This window comes from Ylistrum balloti, unplaced genomic scaffold, assembly GCF_031769215.1.
Source record: "Ylistrum balloti isolate Yb309-2 unplaced genomic scaffold, AGI_CSIRO_Ybal_v1 Utg369766, whole genome shotgun sequence".
Lineage (NCBI taxonomy): Eukaryota > Metazoa > Mollusca > Bivalvia > Pectinida > Pectinidae > Ylistrum > Ylistrum balloti.
In genome coordinates, this window is record NW_026781962.1 from 488,239 (window position 1) to 502,500 (window position 14,262).

General features: G+C 33.3%; 1 protein-coding gene across 1 annotated transcript in view; it reads right to left on the minus strand.

Moving 5' to 3' along the window:
• Nucleotides 1-14,262, minus strand: part of LOC132543820 (single-minded homolog 1-like) — a 90,702-nt gene that overhangs the window by 13,924 nt on the left and 62,516 nt on the right. The window contains exons 3-5 of the mRNA XM_060207338.1: nt 4,511-4,611; nt 3,979-4,068; nt 758-893 (exon numbers count right to left, since the gene is read on the minus strand). Coding sequence (XP_060063321.1) covers nt 758-893; nt 3,979-4,068; nt 4,511-4,611 — 327 coding nt within the window. The remainder of the gene's footprint in view (nt 1-757; nt 894-3,978; nt 4,069-4,510; nt 4,612-14,262) is intronic.

The window sequence follows — 14,262 nt, forward strand, 5'->3', positions numbered from 1 at the left end:
ATCAGAGATTTACAGACGGAAGTAGAACATAACTGTCTTCCATAATGAAAAATATTCTTTACAAAGAAAGGGCAAAGAAAATTGGGGTAGAGGTAGATGATGGAGAAGGGAGATTGGAGAAGGGAGATTTATCACAGAACCCAAATGGTAGAGGAGGGAGATTGGAGGAGGGAGGTTTATCACAGAACCCTGATGGTAGAGGAGGGAGATTTATCACAGAACCCTAATGGTAGAGGAGGGCGGTTTAACACAGAACCCTGATGGTAGAGGAGGGAGATTGGAGGAGGGAGGTTTATCACAGAATCCTGATGGTAGAGTAAAGAGATTGGAGGAGGGAGATTTATCACAGAACCCTGATTGTAGAGGAGGGAGATTTATCACAGAACCCTGATGGTAGAGGAGGCTGGTTTATCACAGAACCCTGATGGTAGAGGAGGTAACTTTATCACAGAACCCTGATGGTAGAGGAGGGAGATTGGAGGAGGTAACTTTATCACAGACCCTGATGGTAGAGGAGGGCGGTTTATCACAGAACCCTGATGGTAGAGGAAAGAGATTGGAGGAGGGAGATTTATCAGCAGAATCCTGATGGTAGAGGAGGGTGGTTTATCACAGAACCCTGATGGTAGAGGAGGGTGGTTTATCACAGAACCCTGATGGTAGAGGAGGGTGGTTTATCAGCAGAATCCTGATGGAAGAGGAGGGCGGTTTATCAGCAGAATCCTGTTGATAGACAAGGGAGTAAAAATTCACTTACCTGGCATCATAGCTTCATGAAGAGGCAGTGTGGATTTATCTGAAGGTAAAGCAGAGTTCCATGTAAGTTGTCTCTTAAATTCATCCCTGTCCTCGGAGTGAATCAGCTCCATAACACTTTGGTGAATGATGTCTGACTGTAAACAGAAAGGGACTTATATAAGTAGGAATAATTAAATTAATTAGCTAAACATCAAAGGATTTACCTTCACAGGTGACTTTTTCCAGGTAAAAATTAGATAAGGTAATCCTAAGGTAAAATTCAACTGAAATGAAATGTTTTTATTTTGTTTCTTGTAATGAAATTTGCTTTTGTTTAATGCTTTATAGTCAGAATGACAGTGTTTCCCGAAAGTTGGAGGTGCATTGGGCAAAAATGTAGTAATATCAACAGAATTTTTTATTAAATATTTCTGTATTTTCCGAACTGATGCAGACTTGGGATAATGTGTTTTATGGTTTTAGTAGAAACAACAATGTGTTATGAAAGTCATTGTCTCTGAGCAAAGTAGAATAACTAGTCAGGTGTAGAATAGGACGTCAGAATTGCTAATATATGGGGGAAAATCTTCATCAAAATCTGTTTGAAAGGTTCCCAAAAGATATTACATTGATTCAAAACATGACATGATGTGATATGAAAGGAATAGATGAATGGACATTTGTAACACCTTTTAACTGTGCCCTCTCCCCTCTCCTCCCTCCCTAAAATATGCGTGGACATCAAAACATGTAAGTATACCACCAAAATGAACAACTGAACACAGGTGTACCCCAAACACTTAAGGTACGAAAACAAAAGTTTAAATTATGATGTGCAGAAAAGAATTATAACTGTATGTTCTTCTCCATTACAAATATTCTTTACTTATTCATGATAGCCGGATTTTTACTGTCTTTGTTTGTAGAATTTCTTTGAAGAACGTGATATGAAAAATCTCGATTCTACATTCTTTATTTTTTTTTTATTGATTAACAACTTAGAGAATAAGTTGGGATTTGTTTTAATTTAATGTCCATTTATTAAAGTGTTTCAAAATAAGTATGCTCATTGCTAACTGATATGTGTGCAATTTAGGATCAAACAACTTATTTTATGCTAAAATAGATTAATATAGGCGATTGGCGATGTCATTCTTCCTTGCGTAATACCAGCAACACTATATAACCCTGCAATTAACCAACTAATAATCAGTTCCACTACTTTGCAATCTGACAAAAGCTGTAGTTATCAATTTGACCGGACTACTAAATGCAAGTGAAATTGTCTTGCCAAATGTCTTTGCCGTAATCTCTTTTTCTTAGAATTAAACCATTAAAGAAATTTCAGGGTCAGATCAACCACAGTAAGGCAACGCTTGAGTCTATTAAGTAAACGGCACTAATTAAATACAATTTCCATCTGAAGGTTTGTCTTAGTATCCTGATTGATTCCGTTTTAGTGGGCTTTGATGGCTAAGGATGGTTTCTGACGCTGTTTCCAGGCCACTTGGTCTGTTGAAAGCACGAGTGTTAAGTGAGGTATATTGGACGGCACAATACAACACAATCGTCAACGATGACGCTATTACACTACTGACGCTGTATCAGAAGGGGCCATCAATTCTCCGCTGATCCAGCTCAGCTTTTGGCAAATTTAAGACCAACGTGAGGGTTTAGCAAATAATCTCTCCTTAAATGGTATGACAAATAATTATAATACTACTAATTAATTGGGAGTGTTAGCTCAAAAATCAATAGCTGATTCCTTCTCGGGAAAAAAAAAGATAAACATTTTACAACTCGATCCTGAACAAAGATGGATTCTGATAAAGAGTAGCCATTTCTATTCCCCAATTAGATATAAATATGCAGAAGACAATGACGATAGCAGGTCCTAGACAGATTTAGTCAACTCATTACACCGCAATGGGCAAAAGATGTACATAGAGTTATTGGTGCCTTTCAAACAACGGAAGAAAAATGGACCAAATTTCTCTTTAAGTTGTGCCCTGGGTAATATTGCCAATCTTACAGCTGAAGATCACAAGGAGATTCTATTTAAACTCTGCATTGTTTACACATTACAAAGAAGCCAAGAAAAGTTATGACCAGCATCATGTTTTCAAATCGGCGTCCCAATGCGGCATATCGGAAGTTTATTTGTGTCAGAGAAGAGAATTACCGGGTGATATCTCCACGACACCTACACACTTGGTTAGGCATGACAAACTCAGTTCTCTGTGTTGTAAATGTATCCTTATTTGGCATGGCAAGTCCAGCTAACTCACAGCAACTCTAATTTAGCTAGTGTCTCAATCCCAGTTATGTTCCCCGAACAGTCTGTTCAAAGGTGAGTTAGGCGAGTTATCGTAGGCTGTGACGCTTATTTATATGCCTATCACAATGAAATATTGGACACATGGATTATCTGGAGAAAATTTTCCATTCAGGACTAATACGATGCTGATGTGAGAAATGTTTCTAATCTTGCTTAAATGTGGAGTGAGACCTCAAGAACAAATCCTTCACAATAATGAGTTTAAAAAAAAATGAAATGACATAGTTAATTGCATATTAAGGGGAAAAAAAGCCAACCCTCCATTTCACTCCAGAAACCCACCAGTCTCCTCTTAAAAAAAAGGAAAACGTCTATTTAATGTATTAAAAAAACTCAATACACTTTATTCATTAAGACCAATGAAAACATTGTAAATATTTCATGTTTATTTGACACAGAAAGGAATTTATATGATTCATTTGTTTTATAGGTGTTTTTATGAACCAAGTCTAAGCAGTTTTAATTTTTGTGAGCCTTTGCAAGAAAAAAAAAATTTTTTAATTCAGACAAGTTTCATGAATCACTTAACTTAAAATTTCTTTTACATTTTGACAGGTATCAGGGTTAAAAAATGGCTGACAAAATCAAACAGAGGTAGCCATTTCGTTGTGTCATTTTCAATTCATGATGTATACTGTTATTTTCCAATTTGTGACATATAATAATCAATTTCTGACTTGCGCAGCCAATGAAAAATGGTCCAAGGTATATTGCATTTTGTGTCACAAAATTACCAGAAAAGTGACAAATGTATGTATACTTTGTTTTTATGGCTTTTATACGGAGAGGAAGTAGAGAGTATATCGAAATTAACTACTTCATCATGAGTTCGGAAACAAAAGACTTTAAAAACAATGCCAGCATTTTACACCTATTCCAGACTAATTAAGCTATGACCTCACCTGATGGAATCCTAGGTATTGCTCCACCGTCCTAGAGGCAAAAAAGACCTCGCCATCGCACGTTACTACAAACAGGAAGCCGTATAGGGCCTGAAACATATAAATGGCAACCTACATCTTAGTAATAAATCGATGTTCATTATTCTTAATTCAGAAAAGCATTTCAATACAACCTATCTGAATATATCAACTCATAAACGCCAAAAAAATTCTATGGTTTTTCTAGAGGATTTGAAGTTATTTGTCAGAAAATCTTTTTATCATTTGCAGCCAGTTAAAATTATTTTGTGAAGTTCCTTATCAGTAATTATTGAAATATATAAGCAAATATTATTATCATTTGAATTTCTGCTTCAAAAGTTTAACAATATTCATTTTTGACATGTCAAAACCTTAAAAGTACATTTATTTATTTGCATGTATGATGAATTTAAAAAAATTTTATTTGTAAATAAGCATTATCTTAATTTTTCATAATTAACTAAGATTTAATTATATTTATAAACATTTTTGATAAAGATTGTTAAGATACCTGTAAGATGCTGTCTCCCTCAGAAAAGCCAGGGTCGGGGAAGAGATGTGACCTCCCTATCAAATGGTGAGTGTCAAGGTTATACCGGTCTGGAAGCACAGCTGCAAAATAGGTCATACGTTTTAGGTTAAAGGTCAAGGTTCACATGATGAACAATGAAGATTAGAAACTTTTTGACACTGAAAAAAAAATTATCGGTAAATTCTACCAGTTACAAAGTTACAGTTCTGATATACTCCAACTAAAGACATACATAAGATTAAAACACATTTATTACAATAACATTTCCAAAACAACTGGTTGTGTAGATCATTGTACTTATTGTAAAAAGAAAATTGAAATATTTCTTTTCAAACTGAAGTTGTGTTTAACTTTGGTTTGCAACTTTTTTCCCAAAAAATGTGAAAATGTCCTTGAATTTTGTAAAGAAGTTTTTGATTTGATGCATGATTGTATGACTAGTTCTTCATCTGGTAAACAGAGTGGGGTTGATTGTTGGACAGAATCTCCCAACAAATATGTGTTATCTAACATCTTTTGGAATTAGACAAGGGTCACTGGGCAAGCTCTGCTTATTACAGATTAGATTTCCCTTCACAGTGTGTCATGTGAAAAACTGACTTTAAAGTATTCAAATCATCTCAGTTTCTCTGTTTACTGAGAAAACAGAAACAGATTGAGATAAAAATGGAGAGAAGGAGAAAGGGGGAGGAAAGGAGAATGGAAAGGAGAATGGAAAGGAGGAAGGGGAAAGGAAGATAGGGAGAGGTGGGGAGAGAAGAAAGGAAGAATATAGATTATAAGGAAGACAGGTTGTGATAAAACACTGATGGAAGATTGATCAGAGATAGAAGGAAAGAAGAGAGAAAGTTTGGACTAAGAAATAGAGAGGTTGTGACAAAACACTGATGGGAGATTGATCAGAGATAGAAGGAAAGAAGAGAGAAAGTTTGGACTAAGAAATAGAGAGGTTGTGACAAAACACTGATGGGAGATTGATCAGAGATAGAAGGAAAGAAAGAAAACAGGATTATAAAAATGAAAATGATAGATCAGGAAGGAAGAATACGGCTCAACATGGATAATGAATATTATGTTTTTGTCACAATGAAAAGAGGTCAAGGAAGACAGAATGAAAAAGGGAGAAATGATGATAGATAGGATAGAAAGAATGATTGTAGTGTAGCAGAAAGGATATTTTATCTTCAGCAGGTCATAGTAAAGAATTATCTATGTCATTAATGATGTATATATCATTCCTATAAGCTAGTTTTGTTAGAAACTATATGTCGAGAAATCTATACAACCAGGAGACAGTATATCAATACTAGAAGATACACTAACATTCCGATTCCTGAAAACGTGAACAAAATACTGAATTTCAGACAAACTTGGATATTTTCCGTACCTGTTCAACTGACAGCACACTTAAAAACATATCAGAATTATTTCTTCAATCTAAATACATACAAACACATCTCCTGATACGGTGAGAGTACAGGGCTGAGATAAACCAATAATTAAGAGATAAAATATTTATATACCGAATGGCTTTGTAGTAGACCAGGATATGTTTATTTCACCTTGGGCAGCTTTTATAAGTACACTTGTTTGTCTCTCAATTATTACAAATGTACTACAGTACAAACATTCATTTTAGCCCCAAATCCACTGTGTAGATAACCATACATATCTTCTGTCAGTTAAATAAAAGGAATCTTATTTCATTTCAGAAATAATTACCATAACTTTAGTTTAAGTGGAAGATATGCATAATCAAGTTATGGTAAGTATTACATCCTGAAAATTGGTTTTAGAAGAAAAAATTCAATTTTGGTGCTTTTCACACTAAGGACATTGTACTAAAATAGGATTACATGAATTTAAGTTTCTGTATGTTATCATTATAGCAATCATTGCGAATGTGTAAATATGAGATACACTTCAATCATTTAATTTGGAAAAGTATTTAAAAAATTATTTTCCTGCAGTGATTTTTAACATTAATCATGAAGAACAAGATAAATTTGACTACAGTATATAACTTTTCATTAAGGCAATAAAACATAAATAAATATAAAAAAGAAATTAACCTACATGCAACAAACTGTAATTTTATTACACTTAATTTGTATTACATTTTATCTTTATAAATTAGCAATGAAATCATTTTTTTGGCATCAGAACCATTGAATATATAACCAGAGTTTAATGTTCTGAAAGACAATAAAGCTGTAACCATAAGGATTTTCTAAGGAAAGTGGGAACCAAGTTTTCTCTGTACTGAATAATGGAGTAGGTAGCACTTCGCCTGTTAAAAGTACACCTCGACACACCTGTAGTCTACCTGTCTAATCAATGGGCACATCTACAGGTAGTTACACCTGAAGGAATGTTACAAGCATTTTCTTTGAAGCTTTTCTTTCAAAAGCTCTTACTTAAGGGTGTGTGCTACACATACCTCTAATATTATACCTGCATATAAGGTTTATAGTTATCTCCCCTTTCTATCAAAGGTGACGGCACCAGAGAAAAAACTGTAAGTCAGCACCACAGATATATGTACCTTTCAGAAACACCTTAATGTTTTCGTATTTAATGGCTAAATAACCCTGAGAAATTTAGCATTAAAAGTGACTCTTAAAAACACCAATATGTGACATAATTCCGGAAATATTTGTAACTTACTGACACTCACAAGGAACCCATTTTTGTCATTAGATATCTGAGGTAACCATCAGAAGCCAAAAGTAATCCTAGAAATCAATAGGTAACCTTAAGAAGCCACAGGTAACCTTGAGAAGCCTTAGGTAACGAGTCGAAGGCATATGTAACCTTGAGAAGCCACAGGTAATTCAAATAGGCCAAGGTAACCCTGAGAAACCACAGGTAACACAGTAACACTGAGAACATCTGTTTATTAATGTTGTCTTGTCAGAGAAGACACAACTGTAAATATAGAGATTAAAACTCAAGGCCAGTCACAGGTAACACATGCTCAGATTCAACAAAGACATAATGACACAGCACATTAGCTTCTGTCGATGTACTTTTATGAATAATACAGAATATGAAATCTTCTCCGTCTAAAATCGACATATCAATAACGATACAAAAAAAAAGAGAATAATTTCTTAGTGTTTAGAGAATGTGGCATTACACCCCTATCCATTTCATAATAAAAATCTGAAATTTCAAACACCTGTGATAATTAGGGCATGTAGCCAATATAGTTACCTGTATGTGTAACGTAATTGGTGATTTTAAGATAAATTTCAAACAAAAACTGTTCATATTTCCTTCAATAAACTTTAATGAACAGCCGGTAACACAAACCGGACTGTTTGTCAAAACAATGGCGACATTTTGCAACAATTCAAAATTTCAATACAACATACATTGGATGACAAATCAATTCCAAATTGTTTTTTTTTTCTCTCTCTCCCTCTTTCCTTCAAAAATCAATTTGGCTAGACAATTTAAGCATAATGTATACCTAGTGTACACATTGAAACTTATACAGGTATTTATTATACAAGCATGGCTGACTTTACCGCATTTCCAAGAAAATCAATAAAATTTAAATTTTCTATGTCACAACTACAGATTTAAGACATCCTCTGTCTAGATAAAGCTATCGATTTTGTTTTTAGGACACTGGGGCTTGAAGAAAGTAATCCATATTTGCCAAAAATAAGTGAGAAATTTCTAAAGTGATGGTTTATGATCGTTATAATGTCAAAATGAGATAGCTCCGTTACCATCGTGGAAACAGTGAAATGCACAAAACATTGGATCACAGCTTCGAACCAGTGGCATGTAGTGATTTTACGGCAAAGACAAGTTTGTGAATGTTGTACACATTTCTAGAAAGTAAACATGTATACCGTTTGGATGACAACGTTAATTGTGGTAACAAAATCAAATAAAGTCTTTACATAAATGTATGATCCTTGACACAAAAATATAATTTTAATGTTTTTAAATTTTGAGAAAAACTTGAAAGTGTCTGGACGAAAAGAATGCCCTGCTTTTCATGCATATAAGTATCATTGTGTGATGAATTTGCATAAGGTGTCAAATATGACCTTTGACCCTGTTACTATGATAAAGTATAGAACCTGATGTTACGATATCATGGTGTAAATATGAACCCAGATGAAGATGTGACGTTCCAAAGTGTGATGTGATGGAATGGATGAAATTCTGAATTTAACATCCCCCCCCTATCCCTCATGAGATGAAAAAGGGCATAAAAAAGTAAACTTTTAGAGATCAACATCTAAATACTACAATAGTACAGCTATATACAAACTCTGAATCAAAGATTCAAAGTAAAGAGAAGAAGGAGTGGGCTTTTTACAGGACAAAAGCATTAATTTTGTAACTCTACTGAACAGCAATTGCTATGGGTGGGATCATCACCAGAAATAAGCTTATAAGGGATAAATATGGTATGTACATTTATGATGTAAATCCGACACTTTCTCTAACATCTCTCTTGGTCAGTGTAGAACATCTTTTGCCTATCTACCAACTGCTTTAAGGTAACCAAATGAGCTGAGCATAATGAAATAAGTATCAGCTAAATTAAACAAGATTTTTTCAAAATTCTTACATTTTTTCAAAATTTTTCCTAAATGCCTTCCATCTTGTAAATAAGATCTATTACAATAAGATATACGGCCCATGTTCCTTACATTATCAAGCCCGTTTCAACAAGATATTTTCTCCTTATAAAACAATTTTCACTGTAATGTTCTTTTAATATAATTCATCTCCATTCAAGCACTGTCGTACAGGTCACAGATAAATCACACTCAAATGTCGTATAATAACTACGAAAACTCGATACTTGCAAAAAAGGTATCATATTTTTTTATTACGTGGCTTTCCTAATAGTTTTTACCCGTTCCTTTGTTTTAAAAATTGGATAGAAAGACAACAAAAAGAAAATTTGCTCGTCATTACAAACTAATGGTGTCTCCTTGTAGGGATTTATTTGAAATGGCTGGACACTTGATCCTCAATCTAGTACCTTTATCCTCGTTTCCTTGATTTACACAGCCTCAGTATATGAGATTTACGTCAGGACCATGTCTTCGAGATTTATACAACTCAAGAAAGCCGAGATGGAGACAATTGCAAAGAATTTGTGTTAGACACAACCCACCCTTGATAGATTTAAAATGGCACTGAAATTCTATCTCGGGAGTGATGGATGGAGCTGGGCAATTAAACAATAAATCATGACTGAATTTCCGCTCCATTTGGTCCTGACGGAGAAATCATCGACTTGGCTAGAAACTCCATATTAAAAGCACTTACGAAGCAAAATATGAAGTAAGCTTAATATCTTGTGTTCATCATAATATTATTTTTCTGAAATTCCACTTCACACTATTGTACAGCTTCAGCTGATAGTCGGTTTTTTGAAAGCAGAAATCTGATATCTTTCATTCAATAAATGTTGATTTTTAAAATGAAACATTTTTTTTGTACAATCTTATATCTAAAATAAAAAATCTTGTTTTATTCCAACAACATTTTAATTAGCACAAAAAAATGAACTTTTAAGATCTTGATTTCTGATGCTTTCAGTAGTTGCGATATATACCAACGTTCTAATCTGTCATATATTTAGATAATTGTAAAAATTCAAGTATTTTAAATCTGAAGTTAAATCTCACAGAATATACTACAAAAACCACAATTTATGATTACAATAACACTTCTATGAAAATTAATTTGATTTAACAGTGCTGTATTTGAATGTTTTCAGATTTTTAAAAATAGCTTTATTCACAAAACATTGAAAATATAAAGTACAAATTTTTTCTATGTTTGCACACTAAGAAGGTTATTTCAAATAGCATTCAATGTCTAGTGTTATAAGGTGACATCATGTATTGATAATTGTAAAATTAATTTTTTCTGCCAGAAATTTGACACTGGGTCTAATTTCAGTAGACAATGATACTTCTGTTTATCATGGATATGACAATTTTTCAATGGCTACATTTGAAGTGGACTTTGATTGCGAGTACATCAAAAATAAATGTTAAAATCAGCTTCTAATAAACCAAACATCATTACGGCCTATATTATGTTTGGCCATTACAAGTCAATTTCTGCAGAGAATAATAAAATCAACACAAATATCTATAGATCGAAAGGCTTACTGGAAGTAAAGACTAAAACTACCCAAACATTTTATTTCCAAAGCTAATTTCTAAGTAACGACATATTATTAATTTAGTTAAGTGATGTCATGGACTCTGTTTGGATCAGCGTATGATGGCAATCTGATCAAACTCCAAGCCTTTTGGAACCTTTTGGAGTGGACTTTCCTACAAGTCATGTCAGCTTACAATTGAAATAAAGAAAAGGAATTTAATTGACAACTTCATTTTTCGGTACTCTCGACATTCAAGTTGGAAGAAAACATTTCAGAACTACATAATTAAGTATCTTTGAAATTCAGTTACAAAAAAAAATATTGATTTGAAATTTGAACATCAAAAGGAAAATAAAAATGTTTGAAGGACTGACAAAAAAATAAATAAATAAATAAATAAATGAATGAGATTCATATGAATGCAATATACCCTAAATAGATAAATAAATAGATAAATACAGCGTAGATAGATAAATGAAGAAATGAATTCTGTTGTTTGAATCGATAAAAACAATCACAGCGACACAAAATTAGCAAAAATACTTATTTTGAAATTAAGATTTTATGGAATTTGAAAACTAACCAATCATCAGTGACTTATGTCTAGGCATCTGTGTAGCTTTGTAGATATATAGCTTTTAACGCTCCTAGCTTGCATCAGTTTTGCTCCAGAATCTAGCCTCAGATTAGGGTAGTTTCAGGAATTGTAGATTGGTTATATAGATGTGCTTTAATACATTAAACAGACAAATACAGATTAGCCCGGGGCTAAGTTGCTAATTCACTTTCTGTGTTGTCTGATAGGTTATCAAGTTGCTAATATAGAATGGTCTGTCGGTCAGACTACAGCAGCTAGTACTGCCAGGTCCCAAGTCACATCCAATACTACAAGATCAATCTGATTTCTTTTTTTTATCACCAAACAACATGAAAGCCACAGGTAAAAAAAAAGATTAACATTTTCATCATTAGCTTTCTAGCACACAGAATATTCTCTGTATCTGTTTTTTCAATGCTGTGTATCTTATCTTACCAGAAAATAAAATTCTGCCACATATTTTGACAAACCATTTCACCAACAAAGCATACTTGTATTTCCTGAATTTAAAGATATTCTATCATAATATATGTAAAAAAAAAATTAACATAAAGTGCCATTAATTTTGGTATCTTCATGTGATCAAATTAAGATTCGTATGATAAAGTTAAGATTCATATGATAAAACAAGATTCCTATAAGATTAAGATTTCTATAGATATCCTACAAACATTTCATTTTTGTGCCAAAGTATATTATCAGCATAACAATTTTCAAATGTCTAGCACATCAACTAATAACAAATTCACCTCTTTTAGCTTTTCAAAATGACTGCATTGCTACAGAGTTGTCTCCCTTGTTTTTGATTGATGCCAAACAGGAAGTGGAGAAAGTGTTATTATTGATTTGATAATTAGTCCAGCTTTGTAACCTCGCACTTGACCAATCAAGCGCAACGTCACTTCTTGAAAAGAGTCGCTATAATATGTTGTGATCGGGACAGCTTTGGTAACTGGCCTGTATTCAGGAACTTTGATGACAATCTCTAATAAATTTCATTAATCCAATGATTACCAATAGCATTGGATTATAGGCCTTGTTTTGCATAAACTGGCCAGTTCAAAGACGACGATGAATGATGTACTAAGCTACCCCAATCAGGGATCTAAGAGATACGAATCGCCCATCCGTAACGAGAGGTAGCCTTCTTTGCCATATTGCTATAGGTGCTCGATAATCAAAACAAATAAAATTGACAGAAAAACACAGGATTTGTTTCATCAATCGAATTCATGATGTCATCTTCCGTCAACACACAAAATGACTTGTCACACCTCAGCGATCAGGGCAGTGAACATGTGAAGCCTTTCGGGGATTTTAATTATGTTGTCTGTTTGAAATACGGAGTGTGACCAGGCTATATGTCTCTTTAGGCAGAATTAACGTATATCCGGGAGTATTAAGGTAAATATCTATGACAAACACACAGAGAGTTTAACAACCACATACTGCATTCACATCCAATTTGTCGCATCAGTTCAAACATTGGATAGAAAAACCAAACATCAGCACCATATTGATGGTTCATTACAGGAAACTTTTAAGAAATTGACATGCTTGGATTTTGTCCAATCATTAATGACTAATTCATTTCACCGATATCATTTAAAAACCCTTTCATCCTTGACAATCACTAGGGCTGCTAAATTACGCATTATGACAGTATAGCTGTATTTAAGTTTTACCTGTTTTCAATAAAGGTTTTTTTTCTAACCAAATATTACTAACCAAAATATTGATAAAGACTGCTGTGAATCTGATTTTTTTCAATGAAGGCTTTGAAATATTTTTGTTTTGTTTTCTTATTTTTTTTTAAAATTGTACACAATCTTAATTATGTATTTTTATTGAACCAGACTGGTTTCAAAAAAGACCTAAAAATTCCTTATAGGAAACAAGAGGTACCATTTTATTTGAGCAACTGTAAATCTACATGTAGGTGACAAATTGAGACTGACACATTCGGGTATGAAAAATATTTGTCTTTTAATTAAGCTGCCCCTGAATTTATTACTGATGAAAATGATTTTCAACTCTTTGATGTCTGTATTCCAAAAAAACATATGAAAAAAAAAAAAAAATAAAAAATAAAAAAAAAAAAAAACTTTATTAGCATCATATACAATTGAAAAAAAAAAAGTTAAATGAGATGGTTCAATGAAAATATGTGATCAGAGATTGTATGCAAAGATAGTGTTTTGTACATATAGATCTCCATGAAAATCTTTTAGATAGTTATTCAACCATTTCAGCTCCCAAGCATGAGTTTATAGCCTAATCAAAACAAAAAAACACCATTTATATTTCAGCCTTTCTAAAATGTATAACCCAATTTATTCACCCATGTAAAAAGATACCAATATATGTAAATACACAAGAGAAAATAACGGTTTTGGCGAGTGTCGATCTGCTTTCTCCAACATTTAACATGAAAGTATAGATACACGATGACAGGCCATCAGTCCCTACCCATTCGGAAACACAGAAACCTTTTCTGCATCAAATATTTATACATTTTTCTTCATTAGCGATTCACTTTCATCTTGTTTTATTTGATCCAACCGGGCCAGGGTTGGCACACTGGGTTGAGTTCCTGTAAACATCAAATGTACGACAGCTATCGGGTCTATAATCATTACATCCAAAAACACTCTCATCTTCCCCTATCAACCTTTTCTGTTCATTTTATGTCACAAGTTGACATGGTCTTGGAATTCTCCATTGAAGTGTTGATATATAGTATACAGTGCAGCAGAGAATATTATATTAAAAAGAGAGAAAAAAAAACCCATAAATGTAGCACTTGAATGCAAAAGTACCTATAAAGCAATGGTATTTAAATAGTTTCATGTTCCATGGCATATGAGAAAAATAAAACCATTTCATTGGCCATGTTGGAGTATACACAATTGAACAAGGTAAATTAGTAATGAATTGTTCACAGTGTACAAGTTTCATTACATCAAATTAATGATG